General features: G+C 42.5%; 1 protein-coding gene across 1 annotated transcript in view; it reads right to left on the bottom strand.

Moving 5' to 3' along the window:
• The window catches only part of EEFSEC (eukaryotic elongation factor, selenocysteine-tRNA specific), a 101,629-nt gene that overhangs the window by 35,927 nt on the left and 53,495 nt on the right, over positions 1 to 12,207 (bottom strand). The window contains exon 5 of the mRNA XM_080350628.1: positions 9,044 to 9,685. Coding sequence (XP_080206754.1) covers positions 9,044 to 9,685 — 642 coding nt within the window. The remainder of the gene's footprint in view (positions 1 to 9,043; positions 9,686 to 12,207) is intronic.

Genomic DNA, 12,207 nt, shown 5'->3' with positions numbered 1-12,207 from the left:
AGACCATTTTACAAAAACAAATAATTTTTTTTGTTGTTTTAGTCTTGCTTTGTAAAAAGCCACAGAAATGCATGTTGTTCTCTCCAACTGAAACTCAACACTTCCAATTACTTTACCAGCAATTCACCTCCAATCGCTGGATTTTAAGTTAATCCCCTTTGAGTTCTCAGAACATCTACAATGGCAATCACTTTGCCTATTAGCTGAACAGCCTTTTGGGAGATCTTTCCTGCTTTTCTCTCAAACACTCTTTTTTTTTTTGTTATAAAATATTATTAACTTAAAAAGCCGAATGCCGCAAAGACAGTAAGGGATACGCGGCCTGCTCTGAACCAGCAGCAAGGGGCCTAGCGATGAGGGCAGACTAATTTTATTAACTTGAGGGAAACTTCAAAAAGCTTTAGGGCTTTAATGCCAGACAGAGACGACCCCAAAAGTCAGTTTAAGTGCTGCATAAACAAAGGATTAGGGCAAGAAAAAGCTGAAGGCTCCTTGCATTTCTTGTTTATATTGTCATACGACCTAGTGGGAGTGGGAGAGGCCTGCGCCTCGCTGACTTTAATCCCCCATGGTGTACAGTGGCGTTTCAGTTCACTGACCTACATTACGATAATATTGTTTTAAATTTATGGGCAGAGGTGCAGCATCAAACTCACTTAAGGACTTTAAAAAAAGAAAATGGAGGCGGGAGGGGGAGAAATAGCCAGAAGAGAAAAATTTTCTGGCTGGTATAGTCTCCCCCTCTCGCTTCGGTGGGATCAGCAGCTTCGAAGGGGATTTCAAGTTCAAAGGGAATGTCTCTGTTACTCTTGTTTTATGGCTCAGACCAGAGGACACAATAGCAACGAGCTTATGAAATATCCCTTCCCGCTTGGCTTTTGTGTTTGCAGGAAAAAAGTAAACAGCACTTTATAACCGTAGGTGAAGGATGTGCATCGCCAGCACACGGCGCTTTTACTTACACCAAGAAGTTCACAGAAGAAACGAACCATCTCACATTCCCCATCTAAGCAGTACTTATGCTACTGTATATTGTTCGTAAAACTGCTGTTAATGTTATACATGTTGGTATTCAGTGCAAACTACAGTATAATTTCAAGGAACAATAACTCTGGGATAGGCAGCTATACCGCCCAGCCTGGTAAACCACCCTCGTTTTTAAGGTAACTTAGGAAATATTGTAATCTGAACACCCTCTCAAACTCCATCACACACATTTTAAGAGCAATTAACTCCATGTCTTAACTCCATGTGGAAAAAAGAAATAAGGGGATCAGAAGAGAAACACACAGGAGGAGACTGAGCAGTTCCAAAATGAAATTCATAACAAGAAAAGACTTGAGATAGAGAAGTAAAAGTACTGAATATTCAACAGCAGGAAGGGACAGAGAGAGGAGCCCTCTCCGATTTAATCTAAAATTATAGAGTTTTAAACAGAAATAAAACAACTTTTTTAAAAGGATAAAACCGGGTCTGAAGGTTATTCTCAGCAAACTGAAAAATGGCCCATTGAAACTAAAGCAGAAAACAACAGGAGGAGAGAAAAAGAACAAAAAGAACCTATGACTAACACTGAAAATACCAAGTATTTTTATTGCTTTTTTGTACTTTGGAAAAAGTACACTTGAGACACCTTCATCATGAGCAGTGACAGCTCATTTATTTCTAGAAAACAGTTTTGAACACTTTTCATTTCACTGTCAGAAATGGGAATATTTTGGAGGCTGCAAATTCCTATTCTTTTTTAAAACGTGGCTTCACTCATTGAAAAAATGATGCTACATGAGGCTGCAAAAGGGTGAAGGAGAAAGGAACCCAGAAGATTTTCCCTGACAACTGGGTTTGCGGCTTTGTGGACTCTCCAAAGGCTGTTCTGGCTTTTAGTTTGTCATCAAGAACTAAGTGAACAACTTGGTATAAAGAAAGAATAATTCAGTCGCAACAGTTGTTTTTGCAAGAGCTTGCACCAGCATAAACCACTAAAGACTCTTCTTTCTGCCATCGCCTCCAGCACTAGAAGCTTTGGTTGTGTGCTGGGCTCTAAACATCTTCTCACCATCCACCAAGCAAACAAACTAAACTTCTGTCTTTGAACACCCATCCAGAAGGATGGAACAAGAATGAGAAGTTCACCTCCTTCAGCACTTCATGTCTCATTATTGCTGTTTTAATATAACGAGAAGCCATCTCTGCATATCCACTAACTTTGGGTTTTAGAAAAGGTTTGTCCCTTCTCTCCCCAGTCTATGGCTTTTGTATCCAAGAAACATCTTCCTTTCTGAATAAAGCAATGATTGTATTTGAGAATGTCTAACAAGCAGCCATAAATACCCTGCCTGAAGCAACTGATGTCAAGGGAGAAGATGGAGCCAACTCTTGATATAGACTGACAACCCACAGACAAACAGACATCCTGTGGATGGACAGACATTCCGAGTCTCTCTCTAACTCCTCTGCCCAAAGCCCAACAGTCCATCATCTCTCTTGGATAACAGCTCCTTTCTGCTATTTGGTTGTTCACAAGGTTTGTGCTACACCAGCCTGTGCTACACTGCTGGATATTTCTAACTCAAGCCTAAGTGAAGGTGCACGGTAGAGGGATGGTTACGGTTCAACAATATGTAGGTTTAGTTTTACCTTCCTACTTTAAAAATTGCCTAGGAAATTACATTTATATAAAACCCAAGCTATTTAAATTGCAGAATCGGGCACTTAAGAAATGCCAGATGTCCATACAACCTTATTCCTGTCCCTCTTTGATATGCCCCATGATATACTCTTTACATGACCACATCCTCAAACATCTCCCAGGAACGCTGCCTTATTGAGTGCACGGGGTAGAGGCACAGGGGAACAGAATTAATGTTGCATAGGCAACTGTAAATCTGGTATTTCCCAACTTTCAAGTGCTTGATTTTGCAACATAAGAAAGATTCTTAATTTCTTTTTGTATCCAATAAATAAAACGGTGTATTGGTTGCCTTGCTGACAAACTGATTCCCCCACAGGTGACTCTTACACAACCTCAGAAAAATCAAGACCAGCTGTCCACACACTTGTAAGACTCAAAAGCATGTCTGCATTTTAAATTTAATAATATAAATAATAACCATAGGTGTTACTCAAACCTTGCAAAATTCTACTACCCAGTCATGCGGAGCAGGCCGTTCTTTTCTTGGTGAGTGAACAAAACACCAACCTTTTCATATGAGTAAGCCAGCAGATTCTGCGACTTAGCTGGTACACTTTTATGACAAGTTTATTCTATCGCGTTAATCCATATGTTGTGTCAGTCATTAAACATCACCACTCTCTTCTCAGTACTCTTCAACAGAAATGGTATTTGTTTAATGAGCATGCAGCCCTTGCTTCCCCTTCCCCCACACTGAGCTCCTCAAACCCTTTTACTCAAAAACTAAACAAGAACCAGTAAATAAATGCATCTTTTATATTCCCACTTTACAGTGCATTTTAACTGGTGAATGTGCTGTGCACTTCTATTCACCTGATTGCCTTCATCTCTGTATTATTGCTCTGTTTAGCATACCATCAGCAGCCAAGCAGAACCAAACAAACTCATGTTCAGACTTCAAAGCGCGGAAAATATCAATTGTGGCGTCTGCACGTTTACAGTAGCTGGAGGGACATCCAGCACTTGTTCTGCAGTCACAGCCCTGCTCACCACGGGCAGCTCCCAAACACTTTCTATTTGGTTTTGTTACTCACTTTGTGCCCATTTAGCCTGTATTGGTCACCCAGAAAGCGTCATTGCGTTCATGCCGTGTTTACTTGCTGTCCTGCTGGAACTACAGTGCCGCTATATGAAAACAGCAGATCAAACATTAGCCCAGGCCAACAAAACATCCTTTATCTAGGAATAAGTTACATGGAAGAATCTAACTATCTCAACAGGTAACATATTTATTTCTCTTTGTTCTTAGCGGCACTACAACCATGCAACAGAAAATTCAAGGTACAGCGCACAGACATAACTCTGCAAAATGTATTCTGGTATTACTGATATCTGGAAAGGATTCAGTGGGAATAAAAGTACCGGTGTTGCTCACACACAATCCACAACTCAACCTTTCCAGACAGGAATATTCTGGCCATCCCATATGAACTTACCACCTCCCCAAGCAAAGGAAACCTCCTCAGAAGTCCAACTCAACCACAGTGGATGTTCCTATTTTCTCCTGGGCAAGTTCATTTTCCCTCCTTCAGCATTTCAGTTAAATATGTGGTTGAGCTACTATAAACTTGACACAAAGTCTGGAAACTAAATGTTGCCATTTTCACTCATAAGGAATCAAAAGACAAAATATGGCTGATAAATGTTAAAATAAAAGAAGTCATTTTCACGACCGCTGCTTTTGAAAGCATCAAGCTCCCTAAAGGACGGTCTGGGGCATTGCTGCTCATCAATTAATTGAAATACTATTCTCTCAGGCCTCACTAGTGCTGATCTCCACAATATCTCGTCCTTCTCCTGAAAGGCCAGAAGGACCCATTGAGCAATGGTGCCAAAGACTTTCCATTTGAACACCCAGGTAACGCACTTGCTCTTGTTATCCTACTGTAAGAGAAAAACAGAGTTTTAAAAGATGCTGAAAGATAAGCTTTTCCTCCTCCATTCAGGCTTCAGAAGAGGCGCTCTGATAAGAATCTTGAGAACTTGCCCCGCTTTCACACCTCGCTCCTGCAACAATACTTGTCTCTTTGGGGACACTTGGATCACACTAGTATTCAAACAATTATAACACCTTGTTATTAAGCAGCAAGGGATTCTTCCATCCTCCAGAAGCTAAAAGTGCTACATGACGGCCTCAGTCCCCACGAGAACCAGTTCAAATAAGAACACTCACGATCCGGCAACCCGCCCAACTTGGGAACAGGGGCTGTGACTGAAATGACGCCATCCCAGGGCTGTGACACACGGAACTGCTGAAGAAACAAGCACAACGTGACAACCACCAAACAAGCAAAGCCTAAGAGCAAGGTAAATAATGAGAAAAATACATTTAAAAGTTTGAAATACAGAGAAAATTCATTCTTCTTAGTGTCAGAGGAACACGGAGAAAGCATCTTACGGAAGGACAAGCCCATTCTCATAGGAAAACATTCCGCTGTGCTTAAAATGGGAAACAATCACAGCTGAGACACGCGGATATTTTTTCACCACACAAGTTTGAAAGTGCAGAAGGTGCAACTTGTGCCACGCGAGCACGGCGCAGAGTTTTCCTTCTCCTTTTGTTCCAGCCACAGAGCTACTGATTTACGAGCATCCTTGACAATAGGACCCTGTGACGACCATCCCAAGATAAATCCTGCTTGTGCAAACACTTTCAAAACAGGCAGAACATCTGAGTCACGCAGGAAAGAATGATGCGCTGCTACGGTCTGAAAGTTACTGCACTCAACCTGCATGTCCACAAAAGCCTAAGAGCAAATAACGTGACAAATATAAGGGATTTATCCCAGGAACTTTGTGAGTCAGACTGGAATTCATCTGCAATGCTGCATAAAGGTAAAATTCAGAGAGGAAGATATTTCGGAGATGGTGTGAGGATTAATAAGAGTCTCTCTGTCCACAAATGAAGAGCTGACTGGTGAGCAGCCTGTCCCTAGGAGCACAAAATCAAGGACAACAGTTGCTCTTTATCTCTATGATTTGCTTGTCCCCCACTGCAGGGGCTGCTGACCCGTCACCACTCAGCAAACCCACATTCGCAGCCACCACGCACTGATTCGGAGGGATAAACATCCTCCGCAGCACCTCGTCCGCCTGTTTTTCAGCAGGACTCCCACACCATACTCCTTCAAGCGGCGCTGCTGTTCACAATAGCGCCCTCAGCCCTGCTTTTACCTTTTTATCAGTACAAGTCACTTGTTGCCAGCCCAGCGCGTTTTCCTACCCAAAGAACATTTGTCAGGCAGCCAAGGCTTCGCAAAAATAAAGCGTCTGGAGGGCAACAGCCTCTGCCTCCACGTAACCACACCAAAAGATGCTTGTGACACAAACTTCCTTCCACTGAACTTTCTCTCCTGTCTTGAGTCCTTTCTGCAAGAGAAAACTAGAGTCGTATTTCACATCATTTTTAAATCAAGTTAAGCAAATACAAACCTTTGCCAGCACCCTCTTGGTTCTGTGGGAATGGCAGATCTTGATTTTCCTTCAAACTAACCCCCTAAAGATTTGAACCCCCAACCAATTCTGGTCTAAAGCCTAAGAGGTGAATCCATATGCGTCCTCAACAGTTCAAAGACATGACATAAAATCCTCACTCCAGTTTGAATCGTGCAACTTTTTCATAACCAAGGGGCAATCCCAGCACAGACCCTAAAATGCGCCATCCTGATTAAAAGCAAGTTCCCCCCAGAACACTGGCTTAACCAAGAAGAGCAGATAGTACATGTTTTAAAGTCAAATTGCTCATATACTACAGTAATACATCAATAAAAAGAACAATAAGCAGCAGCTAAATAAGCAAGGATATGAAAAGGAAAAGGGAAATTCGAGGATCCTGGTGGACAACAGCACTAAGGCTCCAATTCTTTCTCTCCCAGAGCTTCACTCAAGACTTGGCATTGAAGGTGAAGATACCAAAGGGAAACAGTGAGCGATACGGAAGTACAAGGGTGCTCAAATTTTTGTGGGAAATTTACCATTGCTGAGCAGACAAGAAAACCCAGGAAGCTTGGGCGTGACTTTCCACTCAAACGTACTAATTCAAGACTGTTCGCTACAGTATGTATGATTTTTTTACCATTTTAAAATATGGTGTTTACCCAGTTCATAGATTCAATTTCTATGTGAAACAGCATAAATGTCACACTTGCTCCTAGAGAGCCAAAAAGTCTTTGAGAACAAATGTTGTTCTTTTATTAGAAAAATAAACATTAATATCCAGGGGGGTGCTGTACACAAGGGGCACAGAAGTACCGTGATGCTGCAACATCATGACATTACAATTCCTACTATTCCATCATTAACTGGAATAGGAACAAAAAGCCAAACGGTAAACGCCTGATTTCTCCTGGGTAAACTGGTAGTTAAACCACAGGGCATTTATTTCAATTCCAGCAGCAGGCTGGGGGGTTGGCAGAGCCCACATTAGATGGGCCGCGATGGTTTACAGGCGGGTACCGCTGAATTCCGCCGCATCCAGATCCGAGTGCGTTTCCAGCCCGTGCCAAACCAGGACAGCGGTTCTGTGCCCATCTCTCTCTCTCCCAGCCTTTCAGCAAACCACAAAGCTGCTTCTCCTCAGCAGTTTTCTCCAGAGGAAAAGTCGCTTCTCCTAAAGGTACCATGTATTTTTTAATTATTACTGGTTTTTATGGCTCCCCAGGGATGGTGAGGAGGGGGAGCTTCCATGTTCGACACAGAAAGACATTTTCCTGTCCCGGTGCCAAGCACAGACACCCTAAGCCCAGCGATCCTAATCTCCAGCCATCCATCAGCAGCAGGGTGGGACCAGCTGATTCACAGTTTCTATTAGCTGGCGACTTTGTGCTAAAATAAGTCACCATTCCACCCCATTGTTCCTGCTGCTCCCGGCTCTGCAGAGCACAGACTTCATAGGAGGTACCTCTATTAGCGCTGTGATCTACTCCCAGCGGGCACGACCCTCTTGCCATCGACTCTCCCAAATCTCCATGTGCCCCCGTGATTTTACACCATCGCATTTTCTTACCACATTTGCTCCGCTATCCTTTTGGAAAACCAGCATGGAAAATGCCAGTTCGGAATATCTACAATGTCACAGGAGGCAGAATCCGAGAAAAACCTGCCCTGCAGACAGTCTATTCAATAGCGACTGTTCATTCGCAGGCAATTAGCGCTAATACAGAAAGTGATCAAGGCTCACACACAGGACACACCGTGGGACAGATGAAGACAGTGTAACACGATAAAAACACCCAGCTCTATAGTTTAAAAGGCAGGGGAAGATAACAACACAGTTCACATAATAAATGTTTGCCAAATACTAAATAACCCATATTCACTGGTTATATTCTGGGCCAGAGAAGAAAACATACGTAATTTGATTAACATTATTCCATTATTTACACAGTAAAATCAATAGCAGAGTAAGCAAACTGGCAAAGGCTTTGAAAATAACACTAAATAAAAATAATTAAAAATGTATGAACAAGGGTAAGAGCAAACTGTGCTGTCCCAGTCAGACCACTCACACAACTGGAACTCCATATGTTTCCAACCCCCATGGACCTGGGCCGTGTGTTGAGAGCAAAAACGGAGAATAACAGACGTAGCAATGTAATAATACCAACTGCTATAGACTGTATCTATCCATACTGAAGGGATGGTACAGAAAAAGTCAATTTTTACCGTGGATGCCGACTCCTCCAGAAATCACCTTTATTTTCTGCCACAATGAAGAGGGTCAATACATACGCTATAGCAGATTAACACCAGTGCAACATGGAAACAACACACACGAATCAAAGCTCCGAGTTCTCCATTTCATGAGCTTGATCCCAACTTCAGATTCTACAGCTCTGTAAAGCATCTTGTGGGAGATTAGTTTTGTCTACTAGAAGGTGTTAATAATTAAAGCTTTTATGTAATAAAATGTAAAAATGCATAATTAATAGTATTCTCTGTGTTATTTACTCTATGTTCTTACTTGTCTTTAGGCTGTCTCTACATTTCCAATGTGCTGCAGAATAACTGTGCAATACATGTCAACGCAAAGCTGGAAGTTTTGTCAAGTGGGAACAGATGAGCCACTCGGGAAGGTGAACAAACAAAACCAGTTTGCAGCAAGAACAAGTCGCTACACATCAAAACCACCGGTGGAAATTACTCAATGCCGCACTGAACTGAACAAACTGGTCACTTTTAAGCAGAGATTTCTGTTGGCAAACAGACAAGATGTAATACACTAGGTATACAAACTTAAGAAAAATATGTATAAAGGCTCTAGAACAGTGAAAATCCTGTAGCCCACCTATAAACGTACTTAACGCAGAATAAATATTTCCTTTTCCCTCCTACAACAAAAAGACGCCTTACCCTTTCCACTTGTCCTTCTTTGTGCTTCAGTTTGTACACCTTCAGCTTTGGAAGGAAAGTCTCCGTGTAGTTCTTGTCCTCCATGCCCTGGAGCAGCACCCCATGGAACGCCAGCCTGCAGGTGTTTGCGTGGATATCGGTGTCCAGCTTGGAGCCGATCACAAGGCACAGCTTAGGACAAGTGACGGGTTTTTCAAACTCCAGCAACGCCCACTGTTGTCTTGGGAGCTGGACTTCTCCTCCCTGCTCCTTTTCTTTGTCCTCCTTCAAAGAATTTGAGTCCTTGGACAAATATTCCTCTTGATAAAGATAATCTTTGTCAAAATCAAAAGTGTTTTCTTGAATTTCTTCATTGAAGTCAGCAGGGGCTGGACTGAAAAACATCACTCTGCCCATAACTGTTTCGTGACCAACTGTGATATGGAACTTGGCCTTAGTCTGCAGAGCTCCTCGAAAGTACTGGATTTTCTTCAGGGAAATGATCGCAGCGTGGATGGTGTGAAGCGACTCTGGGGTGCAAATGAGGCCTCGTTCTAGCAGTTTGGGATCAAACTGGGTTACGCAGATACCCACTCTGTCACCCTGCATAGCGTAAGTCACAGGAGTATGGAACATCTGCATGGACTTCACTTTCTTGGTCACCTAACGATGAAAAAGCAAGGAAAAAGGTGATTAATTACACGAGTGCATCACAAGCACAAAGCCACATCTCATCCCCTGCTCTCTTGTGAAGGTGATCTAGAAGAGTCCACAATTCAAAAAGCACCAAGAGAACAGACTGAGAACATTCCCACACATTTGAGTTTTAGACTCTTGGTTTGAGTCTTGGATCCTGACTAATTCTCTTTCAGACAACAGTATCCTAATTAAAAACCACGCCAAAACCGTACAGCATCATGCAAAATAAAGCTTTTTCAAGCCAAGCCAAGCAGATTATCTGTGCTGCCCCCCATTATCTCATGGGAGAGCAGCCTCTCCCCACTGTGCTCACCCAGAGCATGGAAGATCACACAATGTAGCTGGGTCTGGCTGTCAGACAGGTCTGCTTGTCCTCACACATGCGAAGGGAAAGATCCTGCATTCCTGAACCTACTGAAAAATCAGTGCTTCATGCTGATGTATCCAGTACCTCGCAGGCGGATTTAATCAACCTATCTAAACAGATTTACCCCTTATATTCATAGTATCTATTAACGCACCTAAAGTTCCCATAAGCATACACAAGGAGGGAAGAAAAGCAAATTGGAAGAACGTATTCAAGACCATCCTTTTTTTCCCTATCTGTTCTCAGTACTGGAATCAGCTCTCAAAGGAGCGCGCAGCACCACGTCTTAACTGACCATAAACTCTTCCAAGAGCACAAGCTACATAGGAATTAGAACGTGACCAGAAAAACGCTACACGAGTGCACTTAGGCGATGGGGGGTGGGTTAGATCACACGAGAACCCAGTGGGAATTGCATCTCCCTCCAAAAGGTCAGACGTGGAACCAGCGGAAAAGTGAATCAGGAGCTGATCTGCACCCACCGGGTCAAGTAACAGGAGCCAGAGCAGCTTTAAATCACCAGCGTCCCGTTTGCTGAGCCGATCACGAGCAGCAGCCCAGTATTTCATCCCTTTTCACTGACCCCGACTGACAGAGACATTCATCTCTATTTTAAAATACTCCAAACGTAGGGTTTTTCTTCAAGAGACTGCACTAAATAACTACAATACATCTTTGTTTTGTCTGGCACCCAAAAGGACGCAACCGGCCCCCAGTATTACATTTGTTTCTCTTACACATACCCAGTTTCCTTTGGTAAGGGATCCCCCACAAGTTACAGCTCTAAAGTTTCACACATTAACTTTACAGCACTAGAAGTTTCAAGTAGGGAGTTGGGACCAAGTCCACCCATCTACCAAAAGAACGCCGCTAAATAGTATTGAGCATTCTGTCCTGTACAATAGGAATTCCTAATCAAGACCAGCTCCCACCAATATTTTAGTCATTTCTTTGCATTTATTTCGAGCACCCAATTTTTGTCCTCCAAACGCTGGCTGTAAAACAACTTCTATCTCGCCCATGAAAACGGAGCGAGGCCCATTTTAGCAATCACTAAACAGAGACACATTTTGTTCTTATTTTGAGGAATCAGGCATTTCGACACAGAAAGAAATTGAACAATATTGAGTGCAATTTTAAAGAGACAGACTTCATTGCACACAAACCATGTAGGTAAACACAGATAACTTGGATGCCGTTATAAAACTTGCTACAAACTTTGCAAAGAAATTCCCCCACATTTTGCCTTCTAATAATGGCGCAAGGGAACTCATTCTATCCCATCATATAAATCAAGAGGCAACGTGTCGCAATCTTACATCATTTGCAAATGGATTTGCTTCACTTTTTCAATTCTATTTGTATAATGGCGTTAATGTTCCTAAAGCATTATGTAAAGCTCTATAAAAACGGTGAGAAAGAAGAAGTTTGTGTTCAAATGTAGAGTATGAAAAATGCAAAACCCAAACAGTTCAGCCCTGTTATTCACAGACCAAAGGAAAAGGCCACTAAGATTTTCAAAGCAGTGCAGTATGGACTAATAGAAAACAGGATACAGAAAGAGTCCACTAATGACTTTTTCCCCTATATATCAGAGCTCCTTTTTCTTTATTTATCCAACTTCCATTAAATTATCAACCATATGCCATTGCTCAGAGCTTCTCCAGATAAGAACCCAGCCACCCTGCTGGCTCCCAACACTGGGAGCGCATCTTTCCCATCGGGAAGATACAGCAACCAAACTTCCCTGTAATACTGAGGAGAAACCGCAAAGTTTGAATAATTAGTCTCAATAACCTATCAAAGGAAATACTGATGATAAACTCAGTATTTATAGAAGTATTACATACATATTACAAAAAGACACCCCCGCAAATGGAGCGGACTCAAGCCAGTTTAAAATAAAGATCCCACCTCAGAGCTGAGCTGCGAAGAGCCAAGGTTTAGAAATATCCCAAGAGCAAACCTGCCTGAACCAGCACCCAAACAAAACCAGACCAAGAGGCACAAACTGACCACGCACTGCAGCAAAGCACCAAATACAAGAAACATCTTAATATCCTCCAGTCAAAGTGTTTCCCTTCTACTAGAGGGGACCAAACTCAGGCCCAACTGCAGG

This window comes from Nesoenas mayeri (assembly GCF_963082525.1).
Source record: "Nesoenas mayeri genome assembly, chromosome: 10".
Classification (NCBI taxonomy): domain Eukaryota; kingdom Metazoa; phylum Chordata; class Aves; order Columbiformes; family Columbidae; genus Nesoenas; species Nesoenas mayeri.
This window is presented reverse-complemented; position numbering and strand designations above follow the sequence as displayed.